General features: G+C 36.7%; 1 protein-coding gene across 4 annotated transcripts in view; it reads left to right on the top strand.

Moving 5' to 3' along the window:
- The window catches only part of PIK3C2A (phosphatidylinositol-4-phosphate 3-kinase catalytic subunit type 2 alpha), a 128,474-nt gene extending 117,174 nt beyond the window's left edge, over positions 1-11,300 (top strand). For all 4 annotated transcript variants that reach the window (XM_066251044.1, XM_066251047.1, XM_066251045.1 and 1 more), the window contains 5 exons: positions 16-133; positions 219-291; positions 594-703; positions 790-915; positions 10,658-11,300. In XM_066251044.1, coding sequence (XP_066107141.1) covers positions 16-133; positions 219-291; positions 594-703; positions 790-915; positions 10,658-10,840 — 610 coding nt within the window. In that variant the 3' untranslated portion in view covers positions 10,841-11,300. The remainder of the gene's footprint in view (positions 1-15; positions 134-218; positions 292-593; positions 704-789; positions 916-10,657) is intronic.
- Positions 11,301-14,047: the final 2,747 nt, after the last annotated feature.

Here is a 14,047-nt window from a genome sequence, read left to right as displayed (position 1 = left end):
ATTTTTCTTTTGCAGCTTTCCTAATAGGATGGTCCTAGGAAGAACACACATAAAAGATGTAGCAGCCAAAAGAAAAATTGAGTTAAACAGTTACTTACAGAGTTTGATGAGTGCTTCCACGGATGTAGCAGAGGTGACTGTCCTAAATGAAAAATAGCATACTATTTTTTGTACTACATAATATTTAAACTAATGAATCTTTTTCCTCTTCTTCTTAGTGTGATCTTGTTTGTACATTTTTTCACCCTTTACTTCGTGATGAGAAAGCTGAAGGAATAGCTCGGTCTGCAGGTGAGTTTTTCCCCCCTTTATTTATAGTTCATGGGTTTCAACTCTTAACTTCTCAATGGATATGGTAGTGACAGTGGGGTTACTAGTTGTCGTCCACTGAGATGAGACCTAAGCTAGTCTATTTCAAGATAAACATAATTTTCCTAATAGAATGTGATTACTAAAGAAAAAGATAACCAGTGGCCTACCAGGTTCTTGACCTTTTTGTACTGTCCTGGAGTTAAAGCAAAAAAATTTTTGTTGTAGCTTGAATCACTGCAACCAAGATAAAAAAAGATGAACATAATTTATAAATTTTTCAGATGTGGGTCCGCTCAGTCCTACTCCAGGCCAAATAGGAGGATCGGTGAAATTATCTGTCTCTTACCGAAATGGTACTCTTTTCATCATGGTGATGCACATCAAAGATCTTGTGAGTGATTACAAATAATGATGACTGTAGAGGAAACCTATACCTTGGTAGGAAGCATTACTGTTAAGGGATGCTTTTCTTTGTAGGTTACTGAAGATGGGGCTGATCCAAATCCGTATGTCAAGACATACCTACTTCCAGATCCCCACAAAACATCCAAACGTAAAACCAAAATTTCACGAAAAACTAGGAATCCAACATTCAACGAAATGGTAAGTTAAAATCATTTCTAAAAATTTCCTAGATTTGTTGTTTTGAGATTTTGAATTTCAAACACTTTAAATTTAAATTTTTCAGGTATGGGTTGTTGTTATTAGTAAAGCAATATCAATAGTAGTCCAATGCTATTTAACAAAGTGATGCAGAATTTAATCCTCAATCATAGACCTTAGGTTTTAGGAAGATCTTAGAGGCCATTATTCAACTACCCTTCCAGTGGTTGATCCCTGTCTACAACATTTTCAAGAAGGGGATATTCAGCCCTGGCTAGATAGAATGGTTGGTTGGAGCATCATCCCAAAGCAGAGAAGTTGCTGGTTTAATCCCCGGTCAGGGCACATATAGAAACAGACTGATGTTCCTATCTCTCCCTCTCTCTCTCTCATATCAATAAAATAAACATTTAAGGGGGTGCTGGCAGGTTAGCTCAGTGGATAGAGTGTCGGCCCAGCATGCAGATGTCCTGGGATCATCCCTGGTTAGGACACACATAAGAAGCGACCATTTGCTTCTTTTCCCCTTCATCTCCCCCTTCTCACTCTTTTCCTCTCTTGCAGCCAGTGGCTCTATTGATTCGAGAGTTGGCCCCAGGTGCTGAGGGTAGCTTGGCTGATCTGAGTGTTAGCCCCAGGCTTTGAGGACAGCTCAGTTGATTTGATCATCAGCCCATCTCTCTCCCCTCCTGTCACTTAAAAAAACTGTGTGTGGGGGGTTATCAATCTGTGCTGAAATGCTTCCAGGCCATTCAGTTTGTTTTGGGCCACTCCAACTCTTAGATTATTTTTTAGGCTGAGCAGAAATCTCTCCTTATAGTTTGTACCTTTGGGTCTCAGTTGTACCTCTTGGAACCACACAGAACTGTTCTTTTCCTCCTATATTGCAGCCCTTCACATAATTGAAGTTTAAATGCTCTTTTTGTTTATTCTTTTTAAATATCTTCAATACCTTTACCTTTGCTTAATAGGATGTAGTTTCAGAATCCTCCTCCTAGTTTGTTTTAGTCTGTCAGCAGCCCTCTTAAAAATAGAGTGTGCCTCACTGAAAGCAGCAAGTAGTGCATCAGCTGAACAGGGTGGAGCAGAACTGACTGCTCAGCTCCTCATGGTCAAATTACAAACCTCCTCATCTGGTTAAACCCACCAACTCTTAGCTTCTTCTTTAGGATAAACACCACTTTATTTGTGTACATTAATATTACATCTACACAAAAATTTCTAGGTAGAGATTTGAAAGAAAATAGTTCTGAATTTTCATCAAGTTTATAAACTTATTAACCATAGAGCTCTGGCCAGATAGCTCAGTTGGTTATTAGATCATCGTCCTGAAGCACAGAGTGCTGGTCAGGGCACTTACAGGAACAGATTGATGTTCCTGTCTCTCTCTTGCTCTTTCTCCTCCTCCCTGTAAAGTAAATAAAATAAACATTTAAATTTTAAAAGATCATTTCATGGTATATAAAATCCAACAGAAGAAAATTTTAATCCCTCATTTTTTTTGTAAAATTATAATTATGCTATCTCAGCTTGCTTCCTTCTGTATTCTTTTTTTTTTTTTTTTTATATAATTTTATTTTTTTAATGGGGTGACATCAATAAATCAGGATACATATATTCAAAGATAACAAGTCCAGGTTATCTTGTCGTTCAATTATGTTGCATACCCACCACCCAAAGTCAGATTATCCTCTGTCACCTTCTATCTTGTTTTCTTTGTGCCCCTCCCACCCCCTATCCCTCTCCCATTCCCCCCTCCCCCCCGTAACCACCACACTCTTATCAATGTCTCTTAGTTTCACTATTATGTCCCACCTACGTATGGAATAATACAGTTCCTGTTTTTTTCTGATTTACTTATTTCGCTTCGTATCATGTTATCAAGATCCCACCATTTTGCTGTAAATGTTCCGAAGTCATCATTTCTTATGGCTGAGTAGTATTCCATAGTGTATATGTGCCACATCTTCTTTATCCAGTCATCTATTGATGGGCTTTTTGGTTGTTTCCATGTCCTGGCCACTGTGAACAATGCTGCAATAAACATGGGGCTGCATGTGTCTTTACGTATCAATGTTTCTGAGTTTTGGGGATATATACCCAGTAGAGGGATTGCTGGGTCATAAGGTAGTTCTATTTTCAGTTTTTTGAGGAACCACCATACTTTCTTCCATAATGGTTGTACTACTTTACATTCCCACCAACAGTGTATGAGGGTTCCTTTTTCTCCACAGCCTCTCCAACATTTGCTATTACCTGACTTGCTAATAACAGCTAATCGAACAGGTGTGAGGTGGTATCTCATTGCCGTTTTGATTTGCATTTCTCTAATAGCTAAAGAAGATGAGCATCTTTTCATATATCTGTTGGCCATTTGTATTTCTTCCTGGGAGAAGTGTCTATTCATATCCTCTTCCCATTTTTTTATTGGATTGTTTGTTTGTTTGTTGTTGAGTTTTATGAGTTCTTTGTATATTTTGGATATTAGGCCCTTATCTGAGCTGTTGTTTGAAAATATCATTTCCCATTTAGTTGGCTTTCTGTTTATTTTGTTATCAGTTTCCCTTGCTGAGCAAAAACTTCTTAGTCTGATGTAGTCCCATTCATTAATTTTTGCCTTCACTTCTCTTGCCATTGGAGTCAAATTCATAAAATGCTCTTTAAAACCCAGGTCCATGAGTTGAGTACCTATGTCTTCTTCTATGTACTTAATTGTTTCAGGTCTTATGTTTAGATCTTTGATCCATTTTGAGTTAATTTTTGTACAGGGGGAGAGACTGTAATCCAGTTTCATTCTTTTGCATGTGGCTTTCCAGTTTTCCCAGCACCATTTATTGAAGAGGCTTTCTTTTCTCCATTGTGTGTTGTTGGCCCCTTTATCAAAAATTATTTGACTATATATATGTGGTTTTATTTCTGGACTTTCTATTCTGTTCCATTGGTCTGAGTGTCTATTTTTCTGCCAATACCATGCTGTTTTGATTGTCGTGGCCCTATAATAGAGTTTGAAGTCAGGTATTGTTATGCCCCCAGCTTCATTCTTTTTCTTTAGGATTGCTTTGGCTATTTGGGGTTTTTTATAGTTCCATATAAATCTGATGATTTTTTGCTCTATTTCTTTAAAAAATGTCATTGGAATTTTGATGGGAATTGCATTAAATTTGTATATTGCTTTGGGTAATATAGCCATCTTGATTATATTTATTCTTCCTAGCCAAGAACAAGGTATATTCTTCCATCTCATTATATCTTTTTCGATTTCCCTTAACAATGGTTTATAGTTTTCATTATATAAGTCCTTTACATTCTTTGTTATGTTTATTCCTAAGTATTTTATTTTTTTTGTTGCAATCGTGAAGGGGATTATTCTTTTGAGTTCCTTCTCAGTTGTTTCATTGTTGGCATATAGAAAGGCTATTGACTTCTGTATGTTAATTTTGTATCCTGCGACCTTACTGTATTGGCTTATTGTTTCTAGTAGTCTTTTTGTGGATTCTTTGGGGTTTTCGATGTATAGGATCATATCATCTGCAAAAAGTGATACCTTTACTTCTTCTTTTCCGATATGGATGCCTTTTATTTCTTTGTCTTGTCTGATTGCTCTGGCTAGAACCTCTAGTACCACATTAAATAAGAGTGGAGAGAGTGGACAACCCTGTCTTGTTCCTGATTTAAGGGGGAAAGCCTTCAGTTTAGTGCCATTTAATATGATGTTAGCTGATGGTTTATCATATATGGCCTTTATCATGTTGAGATATTTTCCTTCTATACCCATTTTGTTGAGAGTCTTAAACATAAAATTGTGTTGTATTTTATCGAAAGCCTTTTCTGCGTCTATTGATAAGATCATGTGGTTTTTGTTCTTTGTTTTGTTGATATGGTGTATTACATTAACCGTTTTACGTATGTTGAACCATCCTTGAGATTCTGGGATGAATCCCACTTGATCATGATGTATTATTTTTTTAATATATTGTTGTATTCGATTTGCTAGTATTTTGTTTAGTATTTTAGCATCTGTATTCATTAGAGATATTGGTCTGTAGTTTTCTTTTTTTGTGCCATCCTTGCCTGGTTTTGGTATGAGGGTTATGTTGGCCTCATAAAATGTGTTTGGAAGTATTGCTTCTTCTTCAATTTTTTGGAAGACTTTGAGTAGAATAGGAACCAAGTCTTCTTTGAATGTTTGATAAAATTCGCTGGTATAGCCGTCAGGGCCTGGACTTTTATTTTTGGGGAGGTTTTTAATGGTTTTTTCTATTTCTTCTCTACTGATAGGTCTGTTTAGGCTTTCTGCTTCTTCTTGACTCAGTCTAGGAAGGTTGTATTGTTCTAGGAATTTATCCATTTCTTCTAGGTTGTTGAATTTAGTGGCATAAAGTTTTTCATAGTATTCTACAATAATTCTTTGTATATCTACGGTGTCCGTGGTGATTTCTCCTCTTTCATTTTGGATTTTGTTTATATGAGTTCTTTCTCTTTTTTCCTTGGTAAGTCTTGCCAAGGGTTTGTCAATTTTGTTGATCTTTTCAAAGAACCAGCTCCTTGTTCTATTAATTTTTTCCATAGTTTTTCTGTTCTCTAATTCATTTATTTCTGCTCTGATTTTTATTATCTCCTTTCTTCGGCTGGTTTTGGGTTGTCTTTGTTCTTCTTTTTCTAGTTCCTTAAGGTGGGAAGTTAAGTGGTTCACTTGGGCTCTCTCTTGTTTGTTCATATATGCCTGAAGTGATATGAACTTCCCTCTTATCACTGCTTTTGCTGCATCCCATAGATTCTGATGTGTCGTATTGTCATTTTCATTAGTCTGTATATATCTTTTGATCTCTGCACTTATTTCTTCTTTGACCCATTCATTTTTTAAAAGTATGTTGTTTAGTTTCCACATTTTTGTGGGATTTTTTTCCTCTTTTTTGCAGTTGAATTCTAGTTTCAAGGCTTTATGATCAGAAAATATGCTTGGTACAACTTCAATTTTTCTGAATTTGCTGATATTGTTTTTGTGGCCCAACATATGGTCAATTCTTGAGAATGATCCATGTACACTGGAGAAAAATGTATACTCAGTCACTTTGGGATGAAATGTCCTGTAGATGTCTATCATATCCAGGTGCTCTAGTGTTTTGTTTAAGGCCACTATGTCTTTGTTGATTCTCTGTTTGGATGACCGATCTAGAACCGTCAGCGGTGTATTGAGGTCTCCAAGTATGATTGTATTTTTGTCAGTTTTTGTTTTAAGATCAATAAGTAGCTGTCTTATATATTTTGGTGCTCCTTGGTTTGGTGCATATATATTAAGAATTGTTATGTCTTCTTGATTCAGTGTCCCCTTAGCCATTATGAAATGGCCATTTTTGTCTCTAAGTACTTTTCCTGTCTTGTAGTCAGCATTATCCGATATGAGTATTGCTACACCTGCTTTTTTTTGGATGTTATTTGCTTGGAGTATTGTTTTCCAGCCTTTCACTTTGAATTTGTTTTTATCCTTGTTACTTAGATGAGTTTCCTGTAGGCAGCATACAGTTGGATTTTCTTTTTTAATCCATTCTGCTACTCTGTGCCTTTTTATTGGTGAGTTTAATCCATTTACATTTAGTGTAATTATTGATACTTGTGAGTTCCCTATTGCCATTTTATATCTTGCTTTATGTTAGTTTTGTGTCTTGTTTGATCCTTCTCTTTCGTTTTTCTATCTTTTGTTTTTATTTGGTTGTATTCCATACATCTTTCCTCTGTTGCTATCTTTTTTATCTCATGTGCTTCTGTGGTGGTTTTTTCAATGGTGGTTACCTTTGAGTAATGAAAAGGGTCCCTACCCTGTTCATTGTAGCGAACTATTTTGTGAGTACTTTTGCACTCCATCGTCCTTTGCTACTGTTAATCTCCGTCTTCTCCCCCTCTTTCTTTTTGTTGTTGTCACAGTTTAAATTTGGTTTTATTGTGTTCTTCTTGGAGCTTTTACTTGTGGCTCTGTTTTTTTTTTGTTCTTTGTATCTGATTGGAGAACCCCCTTTAGTAATTCCTGGAGTGGGGGTTTTCTGATGATAAATTCCCTCATCTTTTCTGTATCTGTGAATGTTTTTATTTCTCCTTCGTATTTGAAGGATAGCTTTGATGGGTATAGTATCCGTGGCTGAAAGTTCCTCTCTTTCAGGACTTTAAATATTGGGGTCCACTCTCTTCTAGCTTGTAGAGTTTCTGCTGAGAAATCTGATGATAATCTAATGGGCCTTCCTTTATATGTTGTATTCTTCTTTTCCCTGGCTGCCTTGAGAATTTTTTCTTTGCTGTTGGTTTGTGTCAATTTCATTATGATATGCCTTGGAGTAGGTTTGTTGGGGTTAAGAAAACTTGGAGTTCTGTTTGCTTCTTGAACTTGAGGCTTTAGTTCTTTCCACAGGCTTGGGAAGTTCTCATCAATTATTTGTTTAAGTATGTTCTCCATTCCATTTTCTCTCTCTTCTCCCTCTGATATACCTATTATTCTTATGTTATTCTTTTTGATGGAGTCAGATAATTCTTGTAGGGCTATCTCATTTTTTTTAATTTTTGAGTCTCTTTCTTCTTCTCTCTGTTGTGCCTCAAGTTGCTTGTCTTCTATTTCACTAATCCTCTCTTCTATCTGACCTGTTCTATTAGCTAAGCTTGTTACTTCATTTTTCAGCTCGTTAATTGAGTTTTTCATCTCTGTTTGATTTGTTTTTATAGTTTCAATTTCCTTGGACATATATTCTTTGTGTTCATGGAGTTGTTTTCTGAGCTCCCTATATTGCCTTTCTGTGTTTTCTTGTATATCTCGGAGGATTTTTAGGATTTCTATCTTGAATTCTCTGTCATTTAGCTCCAAGGTTTCCAATATATTAAATTTTTTCTCCATAGATTTTTCCTCATCTAGCTGTGTTACCTCTCTTTCTTTTGTATCCATGATATTCGATTTTCTCTTCCTTAATGGCATCTGAGGGTGGTTTTGTTGATAGTATTAATGAGATTTAATAAAGAATAAAAAGTTAAAAAAAAAATAAAAAAATAACAAATCGAAAAGAGTTGTTTTTTTTAAAAAAAAATTAATAATGAAATAAAGAAAAATAAAATAAAATAAAAATTTTTAAAAAAAGGAAATTATTCCCCCCCTCTTTTTTTCCTCTCCTCTCCTCTCCCCTCTTTCTTGAGAAAATCTTGTGGTGGACTGTGAGTTATAACAAACAATGCCTGTGATGGAGGGCCTGAATTGGGGAAAAGTAATAAAGGGGCAAAAAAGAGAGAAAGAAAAAAAAAAAAAAAAAAAGAAAAAGGAAAAAAAAAGAGCGTATGGACCCACAAAAAGCAAATAAGGAAAAAATTTGGGTCAAGAATAAAATGATTTGCTTTTAGGTGTTGGTTTTCTAAGAGTTATGATGAGAGGAATAAGAGGAAAATGGAAAAATGGGGGGACAAATTAAAAACTTACTATTGTATTTAGTGGAACAAGAACTAGATAATATGGAGAGCCAGGGATGGGAGCACTGCTAGTGAGTTAAAAAGGTGAAGTAAAAACCCCCCAAAATGCCACAAACATAGGTTTGAGTCCCAGATAAGATAATTTGTTTGTTATTGAGGTTTGAATGAGAGGAGATGTAAAGGAGAAAGGAAGAAACTAATATAGAGGGAGAAAAGAAAGAGAGAGAGAGAAAAAAAGAGGGAACCACTAAAAGAAGAAAAAAGAAAGGAGAGAGAGAGAAAGAGTTAAGGGTTTTGGAGTGCAACCCTCATAGAGAGAAAGGAAGAGACGAGAAATGATAATGGGAGATGTAACACTTATGGGTAGTGTAGTTCAAGGAGAGGAGAGAGTAAGACCGGTAGAGAGTTAATCGGCCAAATTGGAGGAGGAAAAAAAAGTCTCAAGAATGAAGATAAGAGAAACAAACGAACAAATATAATAAAATGGGATAGGTTATAAAGTCTGCAGATTATTCTTGATTTTGAGAGGTTATCTTCTTGCTTTTTCTTTTCTCTCCCTCTTCCTGGTCGGTGACTCTGTACCCCGGGTTCTGCCCCTTTTGCACGCTCAGGTAGAGGTTTGCAGTTGATAAGTCTCTATGGCAATGTCATGTATTATGCTTTATTCTCGTTGGGAGTTGAGGCTCATTAGCATTTATAGGCTCCGACAGTGAGAGAGTCCGTGTTCCTGGAGCCTTTCTCCTAGTCTTTCCTTCCTCAATTAGTAGCCTGATAGTCCAGGTATGGGGTTGCTGCTGCCTCTGCCTGGATAGTAAGAGGCTCAAATTGCTGGCAACTCCCCACTCTATTTCCACTCAGCACAGGGCTCTGGGTAAGGCTCAGTCAGTCAGAGCTGCTAGCATAATCAGGTGGGCTTTCCGCCCACTCAAAGACCACTGGCTCTGCCACTCTGTCCGGTAACACAAGCGGGCGCCCACTTCCGGGGTGCTTGGAGGAAACTCTCACTCACTGTCTGCAACCAGGATATCCGGGCAGCAGTCTCACGCTCTGAGTGAAACCCCCAACCGCAGGGAAAAGTTGCAGCGTTGGAATTGAGTCTCGCTCCGTCCCCGTGTGCGGCTTTTGCAAGGCGCTGGGGCGGCCCGAGATTCCGCTTTGGCCCACACAAAGGCCCCTGACTCTGCCCCTCTCTGCGATAACACGGGCGCGCACTGCCGAGGCACTCGGAGGAATCGCTCACTCCTTATCTGCGCGCGCACACCAGGATATGAGGCCAGCCGCGGTTCCCTCTGAGTAAAACCCTCACCAGCACGGAAAATCTCCACCGTTGGAAGTAGTTCTCACTCCCTCCCGTGCGTGGCTTTCCCAGGGCGCTGGGGCTGCCCAGAGACTCTGCCCTCAGCCCACAGAAAGGCCTCTGACCCTGCCTCTCCGTGGGGCAACACGGGCACCCACTTCCGCGGCTTAGGAAGAAATCTCTCTTCCACTAACTGCGCACCGACCAGGAGACCGGGTAAAATGGCCGCTCCGCTTGTCTTTCTTTGTTTGGGTTTGGCGCGAGTGTTAGCTTGTATTGCCCGGGTTGCCACAGGATCAGATTTTCCTCGGCTTGGATCTCTGAGCCACAGCCTGGTTCGGCCGTTTTTGCTGCGGTGGCCTGGATCTATTCACCCCCTTTGCCCGCCTCAGTTTCTATATTCACAGTTACCAGAGAAAGCCGCCCTGTTTAGGTTAGTGAGGAAGGCGGAGCATTTCTTACTCCCTATTTCCTTCGGGGTTTGGTTATATATTTAGCCAATTTTTCACTCAATCATACCTTTGGGTGTATTGCGAAGAATCTGGAAGCTCCAAGTATAGGTTTTTCTGTTTCTGGTTGAAGATCTTGTTGAGTTTTGGGGGAGATTTATCGGTATCGCTTCCTACTCCGCCATTACTCTGACGTCATCTCCTTCTGTATTCTTTTTCTCAGCTATTAAATCATCTCAATGCATGCTGTTTTGTAACTTCTTTTTCCTTCCCTATACCTCCATCACAGAGAAACCATGTTTTTAGTTAGCCATAATAATTTTCTACTTTGTGCACTCCTATCTCAGACATTCAGAGGACTGATCATTCAATCTAAGACTCCTAAAGTACAAAATGTACATCTAAAGCATGAGGCACAAATTCCACCAAATGTGTCATAATCCATGTCGTTAATTGTAGTGACTCTTGACTAATAAACTCACTTAGGTTTTTCTTAAAATAATCCAAGAAACAAAGCATAAGTGATTGATAACGTTGTTTTCTTTTTGCTTTGCTATAGCTTGTGTACAATGGATACAGCAAAGAAACCCTAAGACAGAGAGAACTTCAACTAAGTGTCCTCAGTGCAGAATCTCTGCGGGAGAATTTTTTCTTGGGTGGAATAACTCTGCCTTTGAAAGATTTCAACTTGAGCAAAGAGACGGTTAAGTGGTATCAGCTGACTGCAGCAACCTATTTGTAAAGTAGTGAATTTCTGAGCTTGGGAAGCAAGAACAGTTAGAAACATGCGTGCGTGCACACATCCTCTCTTGAGAATTTTGTATAGTATTTTTCTACTTGGACAGAAATTATAAAGTACTTGCTGCATTTCAACACACATGTTGGACCAACAGTCACATACTAATTTTTATGAATTTGTTGAAGCCATTGCTGTTTTAAAGTCATTATATAGGATGCTCTAAACCCTAAACTTAATATATAGTATAAGTCAGAAAAAGGCTTAGTTGGTGAATGACTTAATCCTCACTTGAGTAATACAAAGTAATAGCTTTAGTTTGGTCTATTTTTCATTGTTTCTCACACAGACACAGCATGTTTGTTTCCCTGTTTTGCACCTTCTAAGCCTTTACCACTGTGCATGTTTTCAAACACCAAAGGAAAGGAAAGGTGCAGGATGTTATTATCATTAAGTGCAGTTGCTACTCACAGGGCTGAAAGCAAAGCACAAATTATAGATAGTAATGTTAAGAACTACTAAGTAGTCTATGGAAGTAGGGGAAACTAATAGTGTTTTTTATTTTCCATGTCTTCAAAGCTTTTTTCAGAATTAAGTGCCAATTACGGAAGTTGTAAATAATGGTGCCTTAACTTCACGGCTTTCCTGGCACTTCATTCTGATTATTTTTTCTGACTTGATAAATAGTAAGTAGTTTTCACTCACTTTTACCTTACTCAAGACAAGAAATTATGTACATTTACTAGGGTTTTTCCCACAGAAAGATCATTTTCTCTACTTCTGATGTGTGACTTAGTTACTTAAACAGTCAGCATTTGATTTGTCTTTGTTACATTGAGATTCATCAGTGTAGCTGTACACTAAATTCCATCATTCCATAACAGTCCTACACTTATTCCTAGGAGTGTGAGTTGAAGTTTGGTAGTTTCACTTCCACGTATCTATTCTCCACTCCCTCATTAGACAAGTGAAAATTGTTTACCCATGTACCCATTCCTCTTTGGTAGAAGAATGCCAATGAGTAGGGCAGACTCTTCGTAATAGGCCCAAAACAAAAATTCTAGGGTCCAGACTGAATTTTAATGTAGACGCTTATGGCAAAGTTGGTCTTGTAAGCTGTCTTACTTACATTTGTAAACATTGTACATTCAAAAATTATTTTCCTTAATATAATGTGACTCTGAATCATAAGGGACATGATTAAAATTATTAGAGTACCATTAAGAATAAGATTCATTTTTATTAGTGATTCAACTTTATACACAGTTTTGTGTTTAGTTTGGATAAATATGTATATATAATATTCTCATAGCTAAATAGAAATTCACTTTTTAACTGATAATAGAGATTGTAACTATCCAGGTGCTGTGAGGTAACTGACAAAATATGCAACATAGAATACCAAGAAAGGACAGTCTGCAATTCAGTTGTCCAGAACAGAATTTTTATGAACTGTGCACATGTTTAATGTAGATGATGATGCCTACAGAGCAGAAGTATATGAGTTGAAGATGTATCAGTTGGACAGGCTTAAAAAAAGAACTTGAAATTTTTGGTGCCTAACACTAATGGTCCATTTGTAGGAAATCCCTTGAGTATGATATATGAATGTCTTTTTAAATGTTAAAATGTGTTATCTATTTAATACATTCATTAAAATGCAGATCAAAGCACCACCATTTATTTTTTTTTCCACATTGTTAATGTTTTCTTTAAGTGTATAATAGCTTTGCAGATGTAAAGAAGTACTAGTTATCTTCACTTAAGCTTATGAAACCTAATTCCATTCCATGAGTAGTCACTTAGCCACTGTAAAAGTATGGTTTTGGTAAAAGGTCATTGTTAATTGAACTCAGCTTATACTGCCTATTGTGGTCTTTTACTGCAGTGTCTCTTAGCACAGCTAATAGAGCTAGAAGATGTGATGTCACTTTTCAATAACAAGAAACCTGGATTCTTTAGATATCTAAAAGTGTATATTATGATTAATATTGTACAGTTATCCAGAGTTCAGGATAAGTGGTAATGTTTTCTCTTAATTTAAGTCATTTTGTGCCTTCTTTGGTTATTAAAACTCCACACTCATACTTTACATATATTTTAATATAAATTATTTCTTTGTGAAATGCTCATCTTCAGCCCTTACCAAAAAAAAAAAAAAAAAAAAAAAAAAGACTGAGGCACCTTTTTGCACTACTACTATCAATAGATTTTAAATCAGTTGGTTTTTAAATCTTTTTTAAAGCTTGCATTCAAGTAAATCAAACAAAAGTTTAAACAAACTGGCCAAGACACTAATTTTTATGTATGCTTAATCACATTTTATATCTATCTTTACTGAGTAAAAATAATTACGTTATATGTAAGTCCTGCACCAGAAGAATTCTTTCCTCTTGGAATGTTTTGAGATTTGAAAATAACGGTTTACTCCAAGAACCTATTGTTTTCTCTACTGAGGAACCCAATGTAGAACTTGCACTGACATTTTTATTACTGCCTTTATAAGAATCAATAGGTATCTAAATGTTAAGGCATGTATGATCTTTTATAAAATAAAGAATCTTGAAATTAAAGTTGTATAAAAGTTTTAGTATCTTGCCTTAATTTGGTTAACCATTCTTTTATAGAATTCAGGTATTGTGGCATTTGAAAAAGAAAACATTCAATTTTGATACTTAGACTTCAGATCAGAAGGGACTGAAGCCACACTACTATAATCCATAGATTTACTTACAAGCTGTTTAACTAACTGTGCAAATATGAATAAATATGGCAGTTAGTTTGATCTCTGTAAGAACCAAATACTTTTATTATATGACAGTAGTGAATAAAGATGTATAATATTTTATTAATACCTTGAATATATTCAGTGGATTGGATGTGACTTCATAACTGTACTATGATTGTATTAAAATGTTTCTGAAATAAAGGAACTATGCTATCATTTCTTTCCTCATCAACATACTAATGTTTTTGGTTCCAAACTTTAAGTTCACTGTTGGCTGTTCTTTACATTTCACTCAGGAGTTTATTTGGTTCAAATAATCCTAAATTTCAGAACTGACCTAAAGGTGACCGAATACAATGAGTCTGATTTCTGACTGGGGTTCTTTGAAGGTCTGGAGTGCCACTTTCTTAGAGCCCCCTCACCATTTCATAGAATTGAAATGCTTCTGTGACTGGTCCCTGGCCTTTAGTAGTTTATTTAAATAT

This window comes from Saccopteryx bilineata, chromosome 1 (assembly GCF_036850765.1).
Source record: "Saccopteryx bilineata isolate mSacBil1 chromosome 1, mSacBil1_pri_phased_curated, whole genome shotgun sequence".
NCBI classification, from domain to species: domain Eukaryota; kingdom Metazoa; phylum Chordata; class Mammalia; order Chiroptera; family Emballonuridae; genus Saccopteryx; species Saccopteryx bilineata.
This window is presented reverse-complemented; position numbering and strand designations above follow the sequence as displayed.